The following is a 24,961-nucleotide window of genomic DNA, read 5'->3' on the forward strand; positions in this document are numbered from 1 at the left end:
CCCGGGGACGCGGTGCCCCACCGGGGTGGGCGCAGCCCCCCGCCGCAGGCTGCCTTGGCAGCTCCCCCCCCTCCCCTTCCAGCTTTTTTGGCAGAGGCACGCCCGGCTTGGAGAGAGCAGCAAGGGAGAGGAATTAAAAAAAAAATGGGAAAAGGGAAAAAAAAAAATTAAAAAATAACCAAGCAGCCAGCCCAATCGGCTGGAGAGGCTCGTGTGTCTTTGCCCTTTCCTCATGACGTAGTGTCCTGTGCCTCTCTCCCCCCTTCTCCCTCTCCTTTTCCCCTCCCTCCTTCCAAACCCCCTCCCCTTCCCCTCGCATCCTTGGAAGCAACAATTAAGCAGCTCTGGGATAAAACACACTGCCTGCGGGAGCACGGGGGCATTGCTTCAAGAGATGGCAAGGCAGGCAGCTGCACCCCTCCTTCCCGGAGTCCTCCTCCTCTTCTCCATCCTCCCGGCTTCTCAGCAAGGAGGTAAGGAAAGAAAAAGGCTCCTTCTCCTTAGCCCCGGCCAGCGCTTTTCCCCGGCTCTGCGGGGACCCTCCACGGGCACCGGGGTTCGGCTGCTGGCCCCCCCTCAGCCCCACGGCTGCCCCGGCTGCGTGTCCCCGACTAGGGGCAGGCAGCCCCCTTGCCCTGCCCTGGGGACAGCACCGAGGGCGGGAGGGCAGCCCCCTTGGGTGCCACCTTCCCGAAGGGTTCTTTGCCCCCCAACCCGGCGGGTGGCACGGGCCGTGCCCCGGTGGGACAGGATGTCACCGAGGCGGGTGACACAGGGCAGTCCGGGAATGGCACTGCTGCGCGAAGCACTTGTCGGGGGGAGGCTGCGAGGTGCTGTGTCCTGGAGAGAGGCTTGGGGACACGGGAGGCCCCGGGGACACGCAGGCGGGGTGCAGGGCAGGGCAGCGGGGGGTGGCTGCGAAGCTCCCACAGGGATTGCGGTTGTGAGGGACTGGGGGAGCTGGCACCCGTCACCGCCCCGGCGCGACGGCGGTGTGAGCTGGAGGGGCAGCGGGGTGTGCATGTGTGCGAGCTGCTGCGCAGCTGTGGCCGCGACACAGCCCACTGGGCTGCAGAGCAGCTCGACCTACCCGAATCACAGGCTCTGGGTGCTTGGGGTGGCCCTCGCACCATCCTCCTTCAACTTGTGCCACCAGCGTTGGGGCCATCCACCAGTGCACGGCACGGGCCACAGCTCGCTGGCTGGTCCTGGGCTGGGCAGCGGCAGGGGCTGTGTGAAACCCCAGTGCATGCACATGCACACACACGTGCAGCAGACCCGCTGCCAGGGTGGGGAGGCGAAAGCCAGAGCGCAGCGGTTTGGTCCCACGGTGCCGCGTGACGAAGCCGGAGCGGCCAGCGCAGCAGGTGCCTGCCCGCCGGACGGCTTGCGTTTTTGTGGTTGGGCCATGAGCACTTGCAGAGAGGGGGAGAGCAGCTCTGAGCACAGATTTATAGCTCACTGTAACGTCCAAACTGCGCAAAGGTTTATGAGGTGGGGGCAGCGGGCTCAGGGATGGGACAGCCACCTCCGGACAGCCAGGCGGGGGTCACCCCATGTCGTGCCATGGAGAGAGTGCGATGGGCAAGAGCCAGCATCAGTGATGGGGTCAGTGCCAGAGCCATCGCATGGGGCTTCTCGGCCACCGAGGACCAGAGGAGGGGAGAGGGCAGGATCCTGCGGGCAGGGGAGGGCAGTGCCAGGGCTGCAGGCAGCTGCAGGCTGGGACACCCCTTGCCCAGGGCAGAGCCCTCAGGGCTGCTCTCCACAGTCTGCAGCATCATCTGCAGGTGCCCTGCAGGTCCCTGCTCTGCCCCAGTGCGGTTGGCTCCCGGGACCCCAACCACAGGCTGGTCTGCCCCTGGCCGTGCAGGCAGAGTGAGCCTAGAGCCATGCCAAGCCAGGCAGCTGCCTGTAAAGCCGAGCCGCTGTCAGTGCCTGATCCTGGGTAGCTATAGCTCAGGGTCAAGGTGCCATCCATGATGGGATGCAGCTCAGTCCTGGGCACTCTCCGTCACCGGCAGTGATGCTCTGCGCTGGCTTGCTGAACCACGGTGGCTTTGCTCCCCAGCTGGGAAAGTCTCAAGGGGACTTTGGCCCTGGGGTGAGCTCCTGCAGCAGTTTGGGGCTGTTGGCCCCTCTCCAGTCCCTGGCTCAATCTCCGGGGGCGTTTGCTGGTTTGGGAAGCTCACAGAGGAGGTGGCCCTGGCCCTGGAGATGGTCCCAGTGCTGATGGGGACACTGGGGAATTCTTCCCTGGGGAGGAGTGACCAGTGCCTCTGCAGCCTGGTGTGCTGTGTGGCACCGGGCAGGCTCAGCCATGCTCCCTGCCCTGCCAGCCCTTGGGGACTGAGCTGGGACAGAGGCATGGCCAGTGGCACAGGGTGGAGGGGATGCCAGGGTGCTGTGGGGTGCACCCACCTGGTGAGGGCTCAGGGCAGCATCCTCCAGCACCTGCTGCCAGTGCAGCTCCAAACCAGTCTGGCAGGAAAGGGACCCTTGAGAGATCCCAGGGTCAAGGGAGGAAAGCGGGGAGCCCCCCTGCACACACAGACTGTCCCCCTCAGAGCACTGCCCCTGCCGAGGGGCTGAGCAGCAGCTGGCAGTACTTGGGAAGCTCCCAGCAGTGGGTCAGGATCAGCCTCTGCTGCTCTGCACCCCCCGGGGGAGCAGAGTTGTACCAGGCACCGTGGGGACGTGCACGGCTGGATCCAGGCCGCTGCGTGGGGAAGCTGCCGTATGTTTCCCTAAAAGGTGCCAAGTGCAGCGTGTCCCAGTGTTTGGAGAGGGGCATTCGTCGCTCAGGGCTTCCATCTGCTCCTCACTGCTTCCCGTGCCAGAGCAGAGGGGGTCCCCTGGGAACGACACCCCCAGAGAGGGGACAAAGCCCTGCAGGCTCTGGGACCACGGTGGGCAGCTCAGGTGGGTGCAGAGAGGCTAGCACTGGGTGTGCTGGCATCCCAGCCTGGGTACCGTGGAGACCCTCCAAGGACACTCGGAGTCCTCAGGGTGCCCCGGGGCCAGTAGTGCCAGTTGTGGGGCTGGGATGGCATGTCCCCTTCCCAGCCAGGCACCTCCCCGAGGCACCGGCCTGCCGGGGCTGCTGCCTCTGCAAACAACTCGCAGGGTGCAGCTCGTCCGCCAGCACTCAGAGATGAAAGCTGAAGCCTTGGGGGGCTGGAGAGGAGCCAGGCTCTCGACAGCAGCCCCCCCTGCTCCCCACCGAGCTGCTACCAGCGCGCTCAGGCCGGGATGCAATGCGGCTTCAAAGTTGCTTGGAGACTGCATGTTTCCAAAACCGATTCTCCCAAGAAAAAGAAAACAGCGGTGTGAGGGAAGAGGGGAAATATCTGCGGTGGTTATGTGCTCAGCCTCCTCCGAGAGTGGTTGCCCACGGGCGCAGGGAGGGCAGTGAGGTCCGCTGCTGGGTCCGAGGTTTGGCCGCCCGGTGCGGGTGTGAGCTCGTGTCCTGCGGTGGGTCCTGGTCTCAGTCTCAAAAGGAGGGGAAAATAAGCTTTCGAAAGAGAAAACATCTGAATTTCTGGCTTGTAAAGAAAGCTGCAAGCAGTGATGCAGGTTGAAATGGTGAGGATGATACAAACAGTGGTCAATCAGAAATAGTGCAGGTGATAAAATAGTGCAGCTATTGCAAATAGTGGCCTGTGGTACAGAGCTGTGGAAGAAAAAGTCCAGTTTCTGTAAGTAGGGCTCCACACTGGATCCAGTTTCTATAAATAAGGCTCCACACTGAATCCTGAACACCTCCAGGGGTCAAACCCTACCACAGCTGGGGCCGCACACATGGTTGCAAATTATCCTGCCCCTGGCTTGAGAAGACATCCCCAGGTGGCTGCTGGGGTGCTGGGGCCAGCCCCATGCTCTGCAGGCTTACAGCCAGCCCTGGCCCAGGAGAAAAACTGGGAGACAGGAGAAATCCCCCTTCCCAGAGTGCCGGCAGGCTCGAACCAGGGGCAGAGGCAGCGCAGAGCTCCTTCAGTCCCGGGAGGCTTGGTGACTCAGTTTCCCCTTCCCCTTTGTGCCAAGGGAACATGGGATGGTGAGGCCAAAGCGGGGGCATGCCACGCCGGGGAGCAGACCCCGAGCTGGGCTATGGGCTCCTGCCCCCAAGGCTGGGGAAGGATGGGGCTGGAGAAGGACAGAGACTAGCTGGAAAGCGATTGCTGTAGCCTGGTGTGGCCTCAGGGAGCCCATGGTGTAGCCGGTACCGAGCGTGTGGGCTGCTGTCAACACCCGAGCTGTGGAGGTGCTGGTGATGGGTGGGACTGGTGATGCTGCGGTGAGCTTGGCTGGTCGAGGCTGGTCCTCAGCCGGAGAGCGGAGTGGGTCAGAGACCCCTGTGCCCCCTGGCAGTGCCCGCACCAGGGAGCAGACCCCAAGCTGGGCTATGGGCACTGCCTCCCCACCGGGACGAGCCGGCTCTGCCAGTGCCAAGAGAGCTTGTAAAATAACTTCAAGAGAAGTGCAGAGCCGGTCGTGTTTGGCAGCAGAGCTGGTCAGGGAGAACTGCAAGGCGGGAGCAGCCTTCTGCGATGCTCCTGAGCGAAAGCCTGGGCTCCCCAAAGCCACACGGCATCCCCACCCCGGCCACCCCACTGCCCCCCGGCCATCCAGGCTCCTGCCAGTACTTGCTGACCCCCTCTGCCTCCTGATCAGGGCATAGAGATGGTTGATGAACAGGCACATCCTCTGTAATCCTCCAAAAGGTGCAGACCTGCCAGGAGGCCCTGGGATGAGCACAGCGCCTTGGCCCTGGGACGGTGCCTGCGGGATGACCGGGGAGGGGGCAGCGACAGCATCACCGCAGTGGGAACCCCCAGCCAGGGTCCACAGCGCCCAGGAGGGTGACAACGATGAAGGGCTGAGTTTGGCAGCCGTGGCTGTGGGCAGGTGCCACCCGGGACTTTCTAGGGTCCCCACGCACCCCAGGAAGGCTGTGAGCCATCCTGCCTTGTCCCAGCTTCCCCGGGGTCTCTGCCAGGCAGCGCTGGCACAGGGGACAGAGGGGTAGGGGAGCTCAGCCTGGGTCCCCGGGGTGTCTGTCATCACCCCAGCACCAGGGATCCTCCTGCTTGGTGGCAGGGGGGACAGTCGCTGGCCCTGGGCACGGGGGTCCCCAACACGATACTGGTCATCCTGCCGGCTCTCGCTCCCAGCGGCAGTGGGGCGTCCCTTCTCAGCAGGGCGGGTGGGGAAGGACAGGCGATGTGTGGATGCGCAGAGTTTGTTTGGAAACAGGCAAGAAGCTGGGATTTGTTTTTCCAAGCTGGGGGGGGGGGGGGTGGGGGTGGCTGTGGGCGGGGGAATGTGCCGGGAATGGAGCCGCTCCGTAAACCCCTGGCCGGCGGCCGGCTCAGGCTGTGCCGTGCCAGAGGGGCGAGCCGGCCGGCTGGAACGATGACCAAGTGTGTGTGCCCTCCACTCCAAGGGACATCAGCTGCTCCAGGGCTGGATTCCCCCCGGCAGGGCCCTGGGAAGTGGTTTGTGGGGGCACAGGGCTGAGCCCCGCTCTTCGGCATCGCTGGGGCACGTGGGGGCTGTGTGACGGGTCCTGGCACAGGTCCTCCGCCTGTGTGTGCATCCCGATGGGTTTGTGGGTGCGCGTCCTGCCAGTGCATGTCCCCCAACATCTCCTCTTCACACACAGCCTGACACCCCTCTTGCACGCGTGTGTGTGCTGACACATGTGTGGGTGCATCCTGGCGCCCGGTCTCTCTGTGTGGCTGGGCTGGGGGTCCATCCCAGGTGCCCTGGCTGGTGGGGGACACGTGAGCAGGGCCCAGAGGACACCCTCATCCCTGCCACGTTGCAGCAGGCAGCCGTTGGGGTGAAGCAGGGGGCTATGGGGCACAGGGAGGGGGGACCTCCAGAGTTTGCACCACATCTGAGATGAAGAAGAGATGTGCAGCACAATGTGCCCCCCACCGTAGCATGCCAGCTCTGCCACTTGCCTGGCACCTGCCTGCGCTGGCTACCCTGCCCAGTCCCTGGGCACCGCGCAGCCTGCGGTGGTGTTGCCAGGGCTGTGTCGCTGCGGGCGCCTAGCTCCTAGGGGTGCCAGGTCCCCCCCACCCTGGCCGGGGTGCCGGGGAGGCCACTGCAGCCTCAGAGCAGAACAGCAGGTCCTCAGGTCCCTGCCATGCCACCACAGGGTCCCCAGTACCCATCCAACCTGAACTCCATCCCCTCTGCCCAGAGCAGACAGAAGAGCTGGGTGCAGTTTGCTGTAGGGGCACTGGCCACGGCAGCCCTCTGCTTGCCTCTGGCAACCCCCAAATCCTCCTGCCAGCCTCACTGCAAGCCCTGCCAGCCATCCTGCAAACCCCATCGTGACCCCCCCAGTGCCAAAAACACGCTCCAGCCAAAAGCAGAGCATCCCTCTGCATTGCAACCTCCTCGTGCCGCCAACCCACCTGCAAACCCATCCATGGCCCTGATGGGGCAGTGGGGACCACCCTGGGGATGGCTGCTTGGTGGTCTGCAGGAGACAGACCTTTACCAGGGTCCAAACCAGCCAAAAAAATGTTCCTGTGGTGTCTGAGCACAACCTCTGAGCATGAGCTCCAGACGCCCTGGAAAGTGGTGGGACCTGGGCGCTTATCTCAGCTTTGCAGAGATGGGCAGAGGCACGCAGGTGGTTTTGATGGGTCTCAGCACTGTCCCCCCAGTCCAACACCCCAGTCCTGCTGGCCTGAGCTGGCTCTTCCCGCTGGCAGCTCAGCAGGCAGGGCAAGGCAGGGCAAGGCAGGGCAGGTAGCCTGGGCATGGGGCCGCCGAGCATGCTCAGGCTTGGCTGGGACCAGCGTGGGCTGTGGGGATGAACTGGGACAGCCTCACCCCCCCATGCATGACCATGCCTGGACCCGTCCCCCACCCCGCAGAGCCACGTGAAGCTGGAGGTGGTGGAGGCGGTGCTGGCTGTGGTACGGGACAGTTTTTGGGAAGCAAGGCTGCGCGCCAGCAAGGAAAAGGCAGGGACCTGCCCTTGAGCCCTCGCCCCAGGGCTCTGCATCCCACCCCCTCCGCAGGGAGCAGCTCCCCATCCCAGCCAGTGCCCCCCGCCCCGACCCACCGGATACACTTGGATCCCTGGGGGGATTTTAATGAGGGTCTCTTCTCTTGCAGGGGTCCCTGGTGCTATCCCGGGAGGGGGAGTCCCAGGAGCAGGCTTTTTCCCAGGTAAGGGGGTCCAGGCAGCGTTGGGGGGGCTCACACTGCTTGCAGGGATGGGACAGGTCCCGGGGGGGTCCGCAGATGCCTCTGAGCCAGCACGGAGGGCTGGGGACCGGCCAGCCGGGATCAGGGGACATGGGGACACCCTGTCTGGCAGCTCAGCCCTGGGTTGCTGCCACAGCGCCAGCCCCACGGTGTGGGGACAGGACTGGGTGGCAGTGCCAGGCTTACGCTGGAGGTCACTAGCCCAGGGCTGGCACCTACACACTGCCCAGCCCTGGCCACGGGAGGTGCTCAGAGGTCGCAGCCTGTCCGCAGTGTTTCCATCAAAAGCTTGGGGACATCCCAGGGAGGATGCCCCATCTCCTTGCACCCTGGTGACCCTCTCTGCCTCCCCATGGACCCCCAGGAGCCCTACGTGGGTGGGTGGGTGCTTACAGGGATGGGTGCTAAGACTGTGCTGTTGCTTGCAGGTGCTGGGGTTGGAGGTTTGGGAGCAGGTGAGTGCTGGGACCCCTTTGCCCAGGGTGTGCCGGGATGGGGAGGGGGGCAGCACCCCTGGCAGAGCTGCCTTGTGGCGGGCAGGGGGTCTTCCACAAGGCTGGCCCTGTCCCGCACAGTGTCCCCCCCTCCGGGGATGCTTGGAGGAAGGATGGCTCTGACCCCTCTCCACTTGCTCTCCCCTAGGACTCGGGGCTGGGGCAAAACCTCTCAAACCAGGTAAGAAGCCTTTCCTTGGCTCTCTCGACATCTCCGGCCGTGCCAGTGGCCAGGATGTTTCCTGACCCCTGTTGCCCTCATGTTTCTCCCACCTGGCCAAGGGGACTCCCCCACCCTGGTCACCCCCATGGCCAAGGCACGCAGCAGCCGGCGCTTTCCACCCTGCCCTGCCATGCTAACCCCCGCCAAGCCCCCGTGGCTGCAAGGGAGCCTTCCTCCCACGTCCCCCGCTTCGGTGCGCTGCCCTCTCCCCTCCAGCCCCCACGGATCACCCTTTTGGGGTGCTTGCTGCCTGCAAACCTGCACCAAAGCTCCTCAGGAAGATGCAAAGCCGAGTAATGCTTGCTCAGCCCTGCCAGGAGCCGGTGCCCACGGAAAGCTGGCAGCACCTCCGCCTGCTTGCATTCACGGCCAAGCAGCTTTTGCTGGGGCTCCTGCAGCCCACGCTGGGGTTTGTCTGGCCTAGAAATGAGGGCGTGAGACGGGGCATCATGGGGAGAGAGATGAGAAGCTGGCAGGAGGATGCACAGCCTGAGGGCACCGAGCCTGGGGCATGGTGCCGGGGCAGCAGGGACTGAACGTGCAGGGGGAAAATCTGGTGCCAACAGAGATGCCCAGTGCCCATCGAGGCCCAGGGAAAGATGTTCTTTTAGGCGGAGACCTGGGTCTCCCCTCCCTGCCCGCCCCAGGGGTACCCGCTGTGCCCCAGGGCAGGGGCACGCTGCACCCCTCGGCCCCCCGAGCTGGCCCGTCTGCGCGGCGGGAGTGCCAGTCCGAGGCGGGGGCCTGCAACCTCCGTTTACTCAGATTTCAGCTCGTGGAAAGAAAAACAAGGCCCTTTATTTTGGCGTAATTAAAACCAAACGCGGCGCGGCCGCGAAGCCCCAGCCGGAGCGGTGTCCGCGCCCTGAGCCAAAGGCAGTGGAATTTGCGCCTGGAGGGAGCGAGGGCTGATTAGCCCCAGATGTTGGAAGGCAGCGCTGGCCGGAGCCGGAGGGACTCATTCCTCAGCCATAAACATTTCGGCTCCGTCCCTTCATGGCCTGGCTGGGTGGGGGGCAGGCAAGGCAGAAAGGGATGGGATGGGGGACCCTTTGTCACTGGTCCCTGTGCCCATTCCCGGGACATGTTGTTCCACTGGGATGGTGCAAGTGGGACGCTCCTGCTCCTCCTTCTCTGGCCCCGGTCCCCCCCTACCTCACCCCACTTCTCTTTCCAGGGGTCGGAGGTCTTGCGGGACTCGGCCCACTTGGCCTGCAGCCAGGTGAGCACAGACCACCGGCCACCCCTGCTCCAGACTGTCCCTGGGGCGATGTCCCCAGACACTCACCTTGGGGATGGCACGTGGCTTGTCCCCATTGGGTGCTCTCCGTAGCCTGCCTGGTGGGTCTCATCTGGGCTGGGCACCCTTCCCAGACCTGAGGGACCAGCAGCCACCAGTGGGCAGCCCTGTGGTCCCCCAACACCATGGCATCAACCAGGGCTGGGTGACCCCAAGTAGCGATAGGCAAGGAGGGACACGGGATCCCCATGAGGTCTGCAGCAAGGGAACAGTGCCTGCATGTGGCCTGGCCATCCTACCCAGGGCCACAGGGGACCTTGGTGTGCGCAGCAGCCGGTGGCACCACAGGGTGCCCCAGGTGGCGTGGGCGTAGCTGGTGATGGGTGGGATGTGGAGGGGAGCAGGTACCTGGGGGGGATGCAGGGAGAAGCCAGTGCAGGACAGGTCAGCACCTGCTAACCACCGCCTTGCCCAGCCTAACGCCAGCCCCCGGCACCCCCGCGCAGCCCCCCATGGCTCACCGCCCCCTGCGCCCACCACGGCCAGCGTGGAGGGTAGGACACCTTCTTGCCGTCCGCTTTTTGGGGATGCTCGCTCTGGTTTTTCTCCTCCCCACAGGTGCTGCAGGTCTCTTCCCCGGAGGTGCCTTCCCCGGGGGCGTCTTCCCAGGTGCTCCCTCCGCTGCTGCCCTCAAGGCTGCTGCAAAAGCTGGTGAGTGCTGAGGGTCTCCGATGCCATGCTGGGCCAGACAACGATGTCTGGCAAGGCAGCAATGCTGGGCAAGGCAATGACGCCGGGCAAGGCAATGCCAGGGCTTGGTCAGCCCCCAGGGACTCCCGGTGTCCCCTGGATGCTTGGGTTAGGAGAGGTTTCCCCGTGGAGCTGGTGCTGCAGGTAGGAGGTGCTGCTCTTGCCGGGACCCCCACCGATGCCGAGGGACCCTGACACATCTTGGTGTGCTGAGAAAGGGGTGTTGGCGAAGCCTGAGCACCCAGGAATGGAGAGCACCGAGCTGCCTGGTCCCTGTGTCCAGGTCCAGAGGATTCATCTCTGGTGCTGCCTTGGGGTGTCCCCTTCATCCCTCAAGAGCTGTCCTGAGCTTGTCCCTTGCTTCGGCACTGCTCTGGCCACCCGTAGTCCAGCAGTGGCATCTCACACTGGTACACTCCTCTTCCCAATGCCCCCAGGTGCTGGCATTGGTGGTGTGGGTGGAATTGGTGGTCCTGGTGGTCTCAGGGTCTCCGCAGGTAGGAAATACCGTGCGTCCTCAGCATAGCTGAGCCCGGGGCAGACGCGTCTCCATGCCTGCCAGGGTGGGCAGGAGCCAGTGCGCCGGGGCTCAGGGGTCTCTGCTGCCTGCAGGTGCGGTGGTACCAGGCGGGGTTGGTGCGGCAGCGAAACCCCCCAAAGTACCAGGTAGGTGCACGGCCCCGAAGCGGGGGGCCGGGGCGGGGAACGGCTCCGGCTGGGTGCTCATCCCTGCCTTTCTCTTACCTCGCAGGTGCTGGGATTCCTGGAGCTTTCCCGGGCGGTGTGCTCCCTGGAGCAGGTGAGCTGGGGGTCCCCACCCCACTGGCAGCACCCCGACCTCCGAAGGGGTCCCCACCCCACCAGCAGCACCCCGGTTTGAGTCAATAGCCTTGTGGCCAGCTGCACCCTGGGCGTTATGACACCCCCTCTGCCTGCCTTCCCCATGCAGGCAGAGCACCCTGCCCTGCAGAAGGCTGTGTGCAGCCCCATGCTGCCTGCCTGCCTGCCTGCCTCCCTGCCTGCCCCATCACTGCTGCCTGCAGTTTCCAAACCCTTTCACTGGGGCCGTAGCGACGTTTCCACCATGCCAAAGGCAAGGGAACCCAACGTCTCCGGGGGTCTCATGCCAAGCTCCACGGGAGCAGGCGGCATCAGCACCGGGAAGAGGAGCTGGCACAGACCACGCCAGGGCCGGCTTGCCCAGCCAAAGACGGCGTGGGAAGGAGAGGGAGGAGGTGGCGGGGGGAGAGGAATTCCTCACTGCAAAGTAATTTGGGGGAGGAAAACTTGTGAAAACAAGATGTTTCGACACTGTCAGAACAAGAAGTGTGTTGCTGGTCAGGAATGTCTTTTCCATGTCTGAAAACACATGAGTTATAATGAAAGACATTTGTAAAAGGGAAAGAACCCCAAACTGAACAAAGAAAACACCAAAACCCAAACCCAAGTGACTGCAAGGCCAAAGCGCTGCCTGTTGCCCCAGAGGGTCAGGGCTCGGTGGGCAGGACCCCCCTTCCCACTCCCCAGAGAGCCCCAGCTTGCACGAAGCCACTGCACATCACTGGGGCAGAGAGCAATGCCTGGGCTTGGCTATACCATGGCGTGGGCTGGTGCTTTGCTGTCACGAGTGGGACCCACTCCTGGGTGCCATGTATCCTGCAGGCACCCCGAGCTCCTGTGTGGGCAGCCTGGCCCTCCACAAAGCACAGGCAGGCACAGGGCTGGAGCAAACCCTTCCCCAGCAGCTCTGCCTGGGTGGGCGGGGAGGCTGGCACAGGGATGTCCCAGCAAGCCCCTGGGGGATCAGGGTCCCCTGTCCCAGGGTACAAGGGTTAGTGCTGAGCCAGAGATGGGTGACAAGGATTTGGGAGCTGGGTGCAGGGGTCTTGGGTACCAGCAACGCCACGGTGCCCAACCATGCTCACCTGGCCCCTCTGGTCTCTGCTGCAGGTGTCCGCTTCCCTGGCGTAGGGGTGCTGCCCGGAGTACCCACTGGTGCTGGAGTCAAGCCGAAAGGTCCAGGTAGGTCCCCTCGATCCCCTGGGGACACCGGGGTGGAGGGTGGGTCCAGGGCTGGCTCCAGCTCTGCCCTCATCCCCATCCTGCTGGGGCTGGCTCCAGCCCATCCTTTGGGGTCGCAGTCCCACAGGGCATGTGGGCAAGCGAAGCCGACCTCCGGCTGAGCCCACGCAGGCTAGTTTGGACCCCGAGGATCAGCCCCAAGGCTGATGCAGGTGCCTTTGTGTTTCTGCCTAGGAGCAGGAGCCTTCGCAGGAGTCCCCGGTGAGTGTCCCATCTCTCTCGCTCGTCCTTCTCTTCCTTCCCAAGCCTGTTCATCACAGCCATGGCCTCCCCAAACTAGAAGATGCCTCAGGGCTTCCCGAGCCACCCGCTCTCTTCTCCCGGGGTGCCCCGGGGCGCTCCCCTCTCGCAAGGACTGGTGTCAGCCTGGCCGCGGGCTCCAGGTGAGAGTCTGCTGTTGGCTTTGCAGGACTGGGAGGTTTTGGAGGTCAGCAGCCCGGTGTCCCTCTGGGGTATCCCATCAAAGCTCCTAAGCTCCCAGGTAAGCTGCCACAGCCAACGGGGCTAGGGGTGAAGGACCCCCAGCAGTGCCAGGAGAAGGACCCGCCGTTCCCCAGGGCTGAGCCGCGGTGTCCCCGGGTCCCCTGGACCTGGCAGTGCCAGTGCTGGCCCTGGGACAGCAGGACAGGGCGAGGGGCGCTGGGCAGGTGAGTCCAGCAGCAGCCCTGCCTATCGCAGCCCCATGGGCAGCTGCCTGGCTGCTGCTGCTGGTCTTGCCCCCAGCCCATGAGGACGATGCTGCGCCTTTCTCTGGCTGTTGTAAGGTAGGAAAGAGCATGTTCTGGGGACATGCTTTGGGCCAGGCCACCCCAGGCTGTCCCTGCCAGCTCCCCCCGGCACAATGTACAGCCCTTGCAGGGACCGTCTCCTTTCTGTGGCTCCTGGGGTTGTGCCGGTCATTGCTGGGCATTCACCTGGGCCAAATGTCCTGGCTCAAGGAGCTCTAGCCAAGGCCACCAACAGCAGGCAGGAGGTGGGGATGGAGCTCCAGGCAGGTCTCCCTCCCCACTGCCCGCCCAGATGAGGCTCAGCCCCAGCCCAGGGAAGCCTGGGGGTGCTCAGCACCCCTTTCCCAGGCTGGGCTGCTCCGGGGACCTCCATCTCCCAGCCCTGTGCCAGGTGTCAGCTCTGCCCGTCCCCAGCCAGCCGTGCCCACGCAGGGACAGCGGCAGGACAGGCAGTGCCAGGCAGCCAGTACTGGGTGCTGTGTCCTACAAGGGCCATGCTGCCAGCTTACTGATTAGAAGAGCAGCCCCGAGGAGCAGGACAGCCAGATAGGAGCGGGGACCCTCATCCCTGGGGTGCTGGGCAGCGAGTAGATCCACAGGCATTTTCCCACTCGCCAAAACAAGTTGCTGCAGGCAGGAAAGCCTTGGCAGGGGAGCCCACCCCCGGGGAGCAGATCCCACCCCGGCACGGGCGCCAGCCCCAGCAGCTCTGCCGGTTTCCCCCCGCTGGGGCCCGTCGCCGCAAACGACGGCAGAAATACTTGGCCCGCAGAGGCTTCCTCCCGCGGAGGCAGAGTTACACTCGTTAGGGCGACTCGGCCCCGCCGCCATCGGATACTGTCTGGCCTCCCAGCCGCAGCCCGGCCCCAGACGGCCTTTCATGGGGTGCCCGGTGCGGAGAGCAAACCACCGGCTCGTGGCACAGCGGTGCCTGGCTCCATCCCGTGGTGGCCCCGCCAGTGGCCTGCAGCCCGGATGGGACGCTGCTGCCGGCTGACCCACTTTATGGGGAGCCTTCGTTAAATAAATCAGGGGAGGACACCCATCCCCCTCGCCAGGGAGCCCCATCAGCGCATTACACCTCTCGCGGGGACCAGCAGGACAGTGGTGGTATCCCTGGCTGTGGTTTCAGCTGCTGGGTGCTGCCTGGCACCCTGGTCCTTCCCGGGATGCTGGGGAATGCCAGTTTGTCGCCTCTGAGGGCTCGGGGCTGGCGGTGTGGGGACACGCTGGGTTGGCTGTTAAGGCTCTCACTTTGATGCTGCGGATGGACCCGGGGAATGCCACGCGTCCCCTGCGCTGTGTCTCAGCTGCAGTAGGTCCGGCTCGAGAGGGGACAAGGGGACAGCAGGGAAAATAACATTTTCAGTGGAAAGTCTCCTTTTTGGATGATTTGCTCCAAATGCCCTAGCCAGCTCCTGCTCTGTGCTGTCCCCACTCAGGAGGTGGCCCCAGGGCCACCCTGCTCACTGGGGGCTCAGCCTGAAGCTGTGGCTGAAATCAGGGTGCCACCCGATGCCACAGGGAAGGGGACTGCTCCCCAGTGCCCGGCCATGCTGGGGTGGCATCGGTCTGTGCGCAGCCCTTTCCATGCCAGCCAGCGTGCCCATCAGCCCTGAGCCCCCCCGGCAGCGCTGGTGGCATCCCCGCACTGGGGCAGGATGGGTGCGCGCAGCCCCAGGGCGGGTGCTGCTTTTGCACCCGGCTTGGGGTGGTGAGGAGCTGGGCTTGGACCCGGCAAAACCCTCGGAGACCCAAGGGCTTGGACTCTTGACCCTTGGAGGCACCTCCACATGTGTCACCCAGTGCCAGACGCTTCCGCAGCTTTGGGGTGAGCGAGGGGCTGGTGAGGTGCCCCGGGATGGGCAAGGGAGGTCCCCAAGGTGGGGCACACCTGGCACAGCTCACAGCCACCGCAGCCTGGAAAGCCTCCGCCTTCCAGCAATGCTGCGCTGGCGTGGGACAGCCTGGCAGGGTGGAGGGAAATCTGGTCCCCACATGCTGGCTGGTGGGAGGGGATGGCGTCCCATGCTCAAGGAGACACTTTGCCATGAGCAATCCTGTCCTGGCTGCAGGCAGCTGCATCCTCCCCTCCAGCGGGAGGGCTTGGTGTGCGAGACACCCTCCACCCTATGGGCTGCTCGGGGTGTCCCCATCAGGAATGTGGCAGCCCATCAGCCCTCCTCAGGCAGCTGCCAGCGGTGATGGGAGCTCAGTGCTGCTGGCTCCCAAGCGCACAGTCCCCACCAAGTCACGGGCACCCCCGTGCCGTCCCAAATGGTGGGATCCTGCTCTTTCGCAGGGAGACATTTCCCTGGCCGCGATGTTCCCACTTGTAATCCCTCCCCGTCCCTTCTTGCCGACCTCCTAATGAGGTCACATTTCAGCAGAGGCTCCCAAGCCCTGATTCCAATTAAAACCTTTCATCTGGAGCCGGCTGTGGCACAGCCAGTTGGGTACAATTCTCGCCGCGGGGCTCCCGGGGGACCCCCTGCTGAAGCAGGGTCATAGGAGGCTTCTGCAAAACCAGCTTCGGGCACCACAGCCTTTGGTGTGGGGCTGAGAGCGGGTGGCTCTTTTTGGAGCTGCTGCTTCCAAGGTGATGGAGAAGAGCATCTCCTGGCCTGGCTCCATCACAGGGGGTTGTATCCTGGAGGATTTACTATCCCAATGGAAGAAGCCCTGAGGGCTGGTGCTGCACAGCCGGCTGGCAAAGAGGGGCTACACCGCGGGGCAGAGGGGGCACGGCCACCGGCAGCCAGGTGCTAACCCGCCACCTTCTCTCCTCTCCAGGTGGCTATGGATTGCCCTACACCACTGGTAAGCTGCCCTACGGTGAGTGCTCGTAGCCCTCGCTCCACGGTTGTAGCTCCTCGTGGCTCTGCCGGCTGCCGCAGTGGCCTCGTGACCACTGAAACCTGGGGCGGTGTGAGGGGCATCCCGCTCCCAGGGTGAGGTGGTCCTTCAGGGGACCCGTGCCTTGCCCTGCCATGACACCTGTGGACCCGACTGGGAGCAACCTGGCTCTCCTGGCACCCCGCGCCATGGGGCCAGGAGCCGTTAATCTGCAGGCACGCCGTGGCACCGGTAGCGGTCGGCTGGCTGGCTGGCTCTCTGCTAGGACGCGTCATGAGCCGCAGCCAGCTCCAGGCAGGGACATTTGAACTGGCATCTCTACTGGAGGGGAGCTGGCTCCGGAATTCCCCCCACATCCCTCGACGCCGGCGGAGGGAGATCCTTTGGGCCGAGGGAACTGCTCCATCTGCCTCGCTCCACTTCCCAGGGCCAGTGCCTCACCTGGCTTTGCCTTTCTGTTTGTGATTGCAGGCTTCGGGCCCGGCGGGATAGGAGCTGGCATCGGGATAGGAGGAAAGGCAGGGTACCCCACCGGGACAGGTACGTTCCCTTCCCAGGCAGCCCCAGGGTGGGGGACTGGCACAGGCAAGGTAGGGGGACCGGGCACCCCGTCACTTTGCCAGTCCTCGGATGGGGTGTTGTGCACTGCCCAGCTGTCTGGTGGCCCCAGGGTGGCAGTGTCACCCAGGGACAGCCTGGAGGGGTGCATCACCTCCCAAAGGAGAGGGGGGTGGATGCTGACAGGAGGGGCCGGTCCCCAGGGTCCCTGTGGGATGGGGGAGATGAGGTGGGAACGGTCTCAGGAACTTAGCAACTGCCCATGTCCTTCCCCAGGAGTCGGAGCACAGGCAGCAGCAGCAAAAGCAGCAGCGAAATATGGTGAGTCGCCCTCCGCGGGCACATCCATCACCCATCTCCCCAGCTGGGCAGCTGCTCCCTCCCTCCCTCCCAGGCTGGGGGGGATGCTGGTTGTGTCTCTGCATCACTGAGCTGACAGTCCCCTTCTCTTCTCCGGCAGGAGCCGGTGTCCTGCCTGGGGCTGGAGCCGTCCCGGGAGTCGGCGGAGTGGTACCCGGTGTCGGCGTTGTCCCAGGAGTTGGAGGTGAGACGATGGCGGGGCTCTGTCCTGGGGCTTGGGGAGGGTCGCCTCCCCCCGTCCTGCACCCCTGACTCTCTCCCGCTACCCTGGCAGTTGGAGGGCCGGCAGCGGCGGCAGCAGCGGCAAAGGCAGCGGCGAAGGCAGGAGCTTTCGGTGAGTCCCCTGCTGTCTCGGACAGATCCGGCAGCTGCCTGCGGGGCTGGGGTCACTCTTGGGGCACAGAAGAGCCATGCATGGGTGCCGGGGCTGCATGGCTTCACCGCCTGCCCCACCACCCCCTGTCCCATCTCCTGGGGTGCTCTCCCAGCCCCCTGCCCCAGCTCCAGAGGCTGCTTGCTGGAGCTCAGGGCAAGGTGAAGCCACTCTGCTGAGCCAGCGGCTTTTGCAGGTGGAAGGCAGCAAGGTGCAAAACCTCCCCCAGGGCTGCAGAGGGGCTTTACCCCCTTGGGGGAAGCTTCCAGCAGCCTGTTGGGAGAACGAGGCTTGGGCATAGCAAAGCCTGGTTTGCAAAAAGCAGCTTTTTTGGCGGTGGCTGGAGGGCTGGCTGGCTACCTTGCAATGCAGCAGCCCAACACAGGGCAGTCCGTCCCCATCACGCGTGGTTTCTCCATAAGAGATGGGGTTTTGCTGTGCTGGGCTCCAGCGGGGTGTCCGGGGAGATGGTGTCTGTAACAAGCTGTCATTTGTTAGTGGAAGGATGTGCTTGGTGATGCAGATCTCGTGTTTGCTGCTCACCTCATTGGCTGTTTTGTGGGAGAAAAGCAAGTAGCAAACAACCACTCATTGGAGCATCCAGAGGAAACACGTCAGCCCTGGGAGCAGCTGGGATTTACAACCACGGCCTCCAGGGACCTCGGGGGTCCCCAGGCTCCTGGGTGGCCCGGTGGGCTCCAGACCCCTGGGTTGGATGTAGGGAGCTGGGAATCCCAATCCGGGGTACATCCCAGGTCCGCTGAGCAGCTGGTTTGGGAGGTGTGGAGAGCCCACCACAAAGCCAGCTGCCTCCCATGACACTGGGGGAGATCGTGTCCCCACCAGTGGCGTGGGGTGTTTTTTGGGGGGGACTGACTGCTCTGCTTCCCTCCAGGTCCAGGGGTGCTACCCGGGGTTGGCGGTGTCCCAGGTCTTGTGCCCGGCGTTGGTGGTGTCCCCGGCTTGGTGCCTGGTGTTGGAGCTGTCCCCGGGGTGGCAGGTGACTGTTCCCAGGAGCCCTGTCCCCGCTGCCCGGCTCTGTGGGGGGCACGGGGGCTGGTGGCTGAGGCTCCCTCTCTCCCTTGTCCCCAGGAGTCGGGGCGCCGGCAGCAGCGGCAGCAGCAAAGGCAGCTAAGTTCGGTACGTACTGCGTGGTGCAAGGAGCTCCCCAGGGACCCCTGCTGACCCTCTCCGCCCGTGGCACTCAGATCCCCATCTCCCTTGGGGATCACTCCTGATGACTCGTGACAGGGATGGGATGCGCCCAGTCCAGGCTTGGCTTCATCCCCAGGGCAGGACCTTCTCCCTCTCTGGGGTTTCTGCGGGCTGCTTTGTGGAGGTCAATGGATGAGACCGAAGTTGTGTCTTTGGACCTTGTCTGAATTCTTGGGTTTTCTACCAAATCCGTTTTTCCAGCAGCAGACCTGACCCAGGGTCTGGTGCCCATGGGCTCAGCCTCGCTGCCTGGGTGGGCAGAGATCCCTGGCAGAGGGACCCCTGCCCAGGGTCACCACCGCCCAGCAGGCATAACCACCCCCAAGGGAGCTCCAGCGAGGAGGAGCCCAGAGGGGACGAGGGACATGGCCAAGCAGCAGGGAAGCTGGGAGCCCGGGCACAGAGAGGGGGCAGAACGGGCCCCGAGGCTCCACGTAGGGCTGGGGGATCCATGTGCTGCTCCCAAAGGCAGTGCCAGAGGTTACATGGCCAGGTCCCAGGACCTTCTCCTGCACCATCACTGCAGAGCCCTGGGAGTCCCCTAGGAGCACCCATCCTCAATGGTAGCTTTCCTTTCCATCGCTGGCCATTTCTTCCATTTCTCTTCAGCATCTTGTAGAAAAAAAATCCCACCACATGCCCAGGGAAGGATGGGATTTAGGGAGAAACCTGGCAGTGACAAGTTAAGGGATGTGTGCTCTGTGCTGGGGCGCCAGGCACCTGCCGAGCAGGGGGCCATGAGGACAACCCCTCTGGCACTCAGCCCTTCCAGAAGTGACCTGATGCTTGTCCCTGTGGCACTAACGAGTCACTGTCACTGCCCTGGGAAGGTTCCCAGTCTAGCCAGTGCCCAGGGCACCCAGCCCTTCCAGGCAGCTACTGGGCACCACCAGCCACTTCTCCTCCATGGCCTGTTTGGCTGCAAGGCTTGATGTCCCCATGATGAGGACCATCTGGAGCCCCCCGTGAGGATGAGGATCATTGTGATCCCCTGTGCTGGTGACTTCCCAGCCTCTCTTTTACAACAGCGGATTTTCCACCCTCACTGGAGCCTCTTGGGAGACACAGGACCAGTCCCTCCCTTGCACCACTGTGCACCTCTCCTGGGACGAGGCGGTGGGCTGCTCTCCTCACCACGGCACGATGATGAGTGCAGACCTACGATGAGGTCCCACCTTTCAACTGTTGCTGCAACGAGATCTAACTTCTCCTGTCTCGTTGCCTGCAGGAGCTGGTGTCGGCGTTCCCGGCATTGGCGGTGTTCCTGGTGTTCCTGGTGTTCCTGGCATCCCCGCTGTCCCTGGTGTCCCTGGTGTAGTCCCCGGCGTGCCCGGTGTGGCTGGGGTTCCTGGTGTGGTGCCTGGCGTGGTGCCTGGCGTCGGAGGTGAGCAGACAGGCTGGCACAAGCCGATGGGGTGGTGGTGGCCTCACCAGTCCCCTGACTCTCTCCCTTCTGTCCCTGCAGTGGGTGGCCCAGAAGCCGCAGCGGCCGCAGCGAAGGCTGCAGCGAAAGCTGCAGCATTCGGTGAGTCACTGTTATCCTTTCCCAGGGAGGGAGGAGGGATGCTTGCAAATGGGCAGGGTGGGGGGTACCCCTGGCGCTGTGGATGGTGGGGAGGTCAGCAGGACCCCTGCCTACGGAGCCTGCCCACTCAGCTGCGTCCCTGAATCTCTCTGCAGGAGCAGGGCGTGTGCCTGGAGTTGGCGTGCCCGGAGTTGGCGTGCCGGGAGTTGGTGTGCCTGGAGTTGGTGTGCCGGGAGTTGGTGTGCCTGGAGTTGGTGTGCCCGGAGTTGGTGTGCCCGGCGTCGGCGTGCCCGGTCTGGTGCCAGGTGAGATGGTGTCTAAGGGATGCTCGGGATGTCCCCAGCAGTGCTGGCTGAGGGGTGCTGGCATGGCTGCCCCAGCCCATCGCTGCCCCTCACACTCCCCCTCTCTCCCAGGAGGTCCAGCGGCCGCCGCTGCTGCCAAAGCAGCCGCCAAAGCAGCCAAGTACGGTAAGCTGAGATCTCTCTGCGGTTATCCCACATGTCCTGTCTCCTGCCACCTCCCCACCCCAGGTTGCTCCCCTTGTCAGGGCTGGGGCCTGGCACTGCACAGGGTCCCTGTGGGTCGGACCGAGGGATGAGGTCTCCGTAGGGCTGTATGTGGGATGAGCTCCTGGCTGTGTCAGGGGGTGCTCTCCAGAGCTGGTCTCCGTGGAGAGTCCTAGGTTCACCATCTGTACACCTTCTCATACATTAGTCCATCCACCTTCCCTTCTACCCACTCATCCACACCACCAGCTAGCCAGCCAGTCACCTCAGTATCCAACTGTCCGCTCATCTGTCCATCCATCTGCACCTCCATCCATTCATCCCTCACCCTCTGTTCATCCATCTCACCATCCCTCCGTCCATTCCACCATTCATCTATCCACTCCACATCCATCCACCCAGCTACCCATCCACCTCAGCATCCATCCATCCACCTCAGCATCCATCCATCCATCCATCCATCCATCCATCCATCCGCCCACCCCAGCCTGCCATGCTTTTTCAGCTGGCCCCTTCTACCACCTCTCTTCCTGAGCTGAAGCCCCAGTCCTTCCCTCTCTCCTTGCAGGAGTAGGTGGCCTTGCTCCTGGCGTGGGTGGCCTTGCTCCTGGCGTAGGTGGCCTGGCTCCTGGTGTGGGTGCCCTGGCCCCTGGCATTGCAGGTGTCCCAGGTGAGGAGGAGGAAGGCGGGTGGTGGTGGCAGCCTGGCTGGTGCGGGGGCAGGTTTGGGACAGGACAGGCATTAGGAGGACCTCTGTGGTCTCCATCAACTCATGGCCATCCCTTGGGGGATGCAGGGAAGGTGGGAGGGATGGGCTCTGCCCAGCATTGCTGGAGAGACCCCCCCAGGGACACTGACCCCCCCTCTTGCTGTCTCTGCTCAGGGGTCGGAGGTCCGGCCGCAGCAGCAAAAGCAGCAGCGAAGGCAGCCAAATTTGGTGAGTTGGCTGGAGAAGCCCATCGCTCGCGGCACAGCCCACGGCAGGCAGCCCTACCCCCCCAGTGGGCATCTGGGGTCTCCCCATGAGCCCTGGTGTGGCACAGACTGGTCCAGGGGGAGCTGGGGGGCTTCAGGGGTGGGCACCCCATGCCAGGCCCATCATCCCACAGGATTACGGGGATCACACAGGGATCACCCCCACGCTGCCTCACCCCCTCTCTCTGCAGGTGCTGGTGTCGGAGGGGTGCCAGGCGTGGTGCCCGGTGTCACTGGAGTGCCAGGAGTGACGCCCGGTGTCGGCGTCGTGCCTGGGTTGGTGCCGGGCGTGGGGGTACCCGGTGCTGGCATCCTCCCTGGGGCAGGTATGTGCTTCCCGGTTGGGGACCTGCTTGGGGACAGTGGTGGCTGGGGATGCTAAAAGCCACTGAGCCACATGGAGGGGTGACGGGGGGGATGCAGATGGGATGGAGGATGGTGGCATGTGGGAGGGGTGACCGTCCTAACCGTGGTGTCCTCGTTTGCTTTGCAGGCATCCCCCAAGTAGGGGTGCAGCCTGGTGCTAAACCTCCCAAATTCGGTAGGTATCTCTGCCACCCTGCCCCAGGTCCACCTGGGACCATCACCAGGCACCCTCCGTGTGGGGCCATCGGGGTGCTGGCCTCCCTTTGTGTCCCCTGCATGCCCCCTGGTGCCCCGGTAGAGGGTGGCCCAGGCGTGGGTGCAAAGTGCCACCTGTGTCCCCTTCCCTGGACTCTCTGAGGACATTTTTCTCCTGCTCTGCATTGCCTGCAGCAATGCGTGATGCAGGGGGTGAGCCCCCTGCGGGTCTTGTTGCTTTGGGTGCTGTGAGATGGGTGCCGGGGACACTCAGGAGGGGTGTCAGGGCCACCCCAGTGGCTGGGGGTGCCCTGAGCTGTGGGTGCTGGGCTGTGAGGGGACAGCGGTTAATGGTCTCTCTCTGGCAGGTGTTCCCGGGGTTGGAGTCCCAGGGGTCGGCGTCCCAGGGGTCGGCGTCCCAGGTAGGTGCTGAGCCCAGGCAGCGGGGATGTGCAGGCAGAGGGGTGCTCCCCCAGAGGGGTGCTCCCCCAGGGAATGGGGGGAGTGGGTCTGCCTGAGGAAGGACGGGCACACGTGGGGCTGGCGAGGAGCGGATCAGATGCTGCCCTGCTGGTGCTCACCTGGGATCCCCCTCATAGGTGGCCTTGGAGTCGGTGGCCTTGGAGTTGGTGGGCTCGGTGCTGGTGAGTGATGCTGGCCTTGGCATGGGGGCTCGCCAGGGCTGGGGTGCGGGGAGTGGAGCGGCAGCAGCACGCTGGCAGTTACAAAAGGGAAGGGGACGTATGGGATGCAGGGGATGCAGGGTTGCTTTTGTCCCCTCCTGGTCCCCACGGCGCGGTCCCACCCCACGCTGTCACCATGCCCTGTGCCCCATCTTGTGTCTGCCACCTGCCCAGCTCCCGGGGTATGATCGGAAAGAAATGCCACCTCCGAGCAGGTACCGAGGGCCATAGCACCAGCATTGCCATGCCATGGGGACAGGGGACGGTACTGTACCGTGTCCCCAACAAGCGGAGATGCAAATCCCTGCCTGGGGACCCTCTAGGCTCATAGCAGGGTCTGGCTGCAGCCCTGGGGGCAGCGAGCCCCAGTGGGGGCAGCGAGCCCCAGTGGGGGCTGCACTGACGCCCCTCTCTGATGCAGGGATCCCGTTCCCAGGAGCTGTTGGGAAACCTCCCAAGCCAGGTAAGGAAGAGGGGATGCTCCGGCCGGGGTGGTCTGGAGGAGTGACCCCCATCCCTGTCCCCATCCCTGTCCCCACGGTCCCTGCCCTCACCAGGGCTCTCCCATCCCGCAGGTTTTGGTGTTGGGGGGCTGCAGCCAGGTGAGTGCTGCGGTTTGGGGCTGGGATGGGAACATGTCCCCTACCATGCCACGCTCATCCCCGCTTGCTGTCCCCACCCTGCTCCTGTCCCCCGCTGGGCACACCACTGCCCAGGAGAGCACCCCAAAGCCAGACAGGTGCCCCGGCGGGGACAGGGGCTCTTGCAGCGGCTCCTGTCCCCGCAGTGAGCCAGGGTGTCCCCAGCCACGGCATCCCAGCCACGGCATTCCCAGTCATGGTGTCCCCAGCCAGGGTGTCCCCAGCCACAGTATCCCCAGCCATGGCATCCCCAGCCACAGCATCCCAGCCACAGCATTCCCAGTCATGGTGTCCCCAGCCAGGGTGTCCCCAGCCAGGCAGGGTTGGGGTGGCACTGCTGTCACAGGTTGTCACCGGCTGTTGCTTTTTCCCCAGGGGTTGGAGTTCCCGGCTTTGGCGTGTCACCGATATTTCCAGGTACCGTCACCAGCTTGGTGCCTTGGCAGGCACCCGGGGCGCATCTCGGTGCCCAGCTGGCTTGTGGGGACACACACAGCCCACGGAGCACGGGGACACGGTCACGGTCTGGGGAGGGACCCAGCGGACCGGGTTGAGTGGGGGGATGCTCAGATGGGGGTGCAGGGCAGAGCAATGTGGGTGCCCGGCGGGTGCTGATGGCTTCGCTCTGCTTTCAGGTGGGGTTGCCGGCCAGCTGGGATTTGGTGGTGAGTGTCCATCCCCTGAGTGGGGCATTTTTGGGGTAGGGGGGTGCATATCCCCCCCCTGCACGCAGCAGCCAAGCAGGGTGGGGGTCCCGCTCACCCCGCTCTGCCTCCCCCCCGCAGGGAAGCCCCCCAAGACCTTCGGAGGAGCCCTCGGTGCCCTGGGCTTTAGAGGTGAGCGCTGCCGCTGGCTGACCCCCCGCCCCGCTGGGGCCGGCTCCTGCACCCCCTGCCCTTCTCCCAGCCACCCCCCCCGGGGTCTGGGGGTGCAGGGAGGGGCTCATCCTCTGCATCCCCCCCTTCCCAGGCGGCGTGGGCTGCGCACAAGGGAAGTACTGCGGGAGGAAGCGGAAGTAACCGCTCGCCGTCACCGATGACCTCATGAACTTTGGTGCTACTGCATGGTCCAGAATGTAAATCCCAAGCAAAGCTGAGACACCCCCACCCCCCCCACCCCAAAACCCCGGACCCCCCCCCAATGCCGGGGCCATCCCCGGTCCCACGTTCCCAGGAGGGACCCCGTGCCTCCGGCAGCGTCCGTCCCCCCACCAGCCCCTCCGGCCCGGCAGGGAGCGCGGAATAAACTGCGGGGAGCAGCTGTCCCCCTTGGTGCTATCGCTCCCTGCAGGATTTTGAGGGGGGGGGGGGTTCTTGGGGTGTCACCCCCCCCCCAGCCCCAGAGCTGACCCCATGGGGGGGGGGGGGCAGGATGAGGGGCACCCCACATTGGAGGGATGGAGGGAAGGGGGTCCCAGCAGCGGGGGGCTGCGTGGGGGGCGATGTCCCTGTCGCCCTGGTGTCCCCCCCCCCAAGTCCCCGTGCTCCCCCCGACCCGGGGGGGCCACGGGAGGGAGGGGCTCGTCCCTTCATGTTACTCACTTTGCTATAACTGGGTGGGACGCCCTATGCAGAGGGACTCGCTTCCGACAGACTAATAAAGTTTTTAAAGGATTCTGGCTCTGTCTCGTGTCCCTGTCCCCCTCCCCGTGGTGGTGACGGGTGGCACGGCCCCGTTGTCTCGTGCCTGTGGCTCTGCCCGAGCCTGGGGATGCGCTGTGTCCTTGGGCCGGGGATGGCGTTTGCCCCACTGCACGGTCACAGCCCTGGGACATGGCGGGGGGAGCGAGGGGACGGCCTGGGGACAGAGGGGGATGCCCATGCCCTGTCCCACAGTGACAGCCCAGGCGCCCAGGGGGAGGTCTGTGCCCTATCCCAAGGTGACAGCCTGGGGGATGAGGGGGACATCCATGCCCTGTCCCATGGTGACGGCCTGGGGATGCAGGGAGATGT

General features: G+C 64.6%; 1 protein-coding gene across 7 annotated transcripts; it reads left to right on the forward strand.

Annotated features, from left to right (window-relative positions):
• The first annotated feature begins 357 nt into the window (after positions 1–357).
• Positions 358–24,620, forward strand: ELN (elastin). 7 transcript variants are annotated; one of them, XM_082328145.1, is made up of 33 exons: positions 358–473; positions 7,144–7,197; positions 7,665–7,691; positions 7,879–7,911; positions 9,812–9,904; positions 10,556–10,609; positions 10,695–10,742; positions 11,894–11,965; positions 12,200–12,226; positions 12,435–12,506; positions 15,547–15,588; positions 16,081–16,149; positions 16,444–16,488; positions 16,628–16,711; positions 16,802–16,861; positions 17,796–17,900; positions 17,993–18,040; positions 19,344–19,499; positions 19,581–19,640; positions 19,796–19,945; positions 20,057–20,110; positions 20,718–20,819; positions 21,033–21,086; positions 21,316–21,450; positions 21,618–21,665; positions 22,054–22,107; positions 22,285–22,329; positions 22,790–22,831; positions 22,944–22,970; positions 23,385–23,426; positions 23,645–23,674; positions 23,795–23,845; positions 23,979–24,620. In XM_082328145.1, exons 1-33 carry the CDS (start codon positions 395–397, stop codon positions 24,026–24,028), a joined length of 2,112 nt encoding a protein of 703 aa, XP_082184271.1. In that variant the 5' UTR covers positions 358–394; the 3' UTR covers positions 24,029–24,620. The 7 variants fall into 7 exon arrangements, with proteins under 7 accessions (XP_082184271.1, XP_082184272.1, XP_082184273.1 ...); XM_082328146.1 differs by having other exon boundaries at positions 15,547–15,573; XM_082328147.1 differs by lacking the exon at positions 22,944–22,970.
• The last annotated feature ends 341 nt before the right edge of the window (positions 24,621–24,961 follow it).

This window comes from Platalea leucorodia (genome assembly GCF_965183815.1).
Source record: "Platalea leucorodia genome assembly, chromosome: 16".
Classification (NCBI taxonomy): Eukaryota; Metazoa; Chordata; class Aves; order Pelecaniformes; family Threskiornithidae; genus Platalea; species Platalea leucorodia.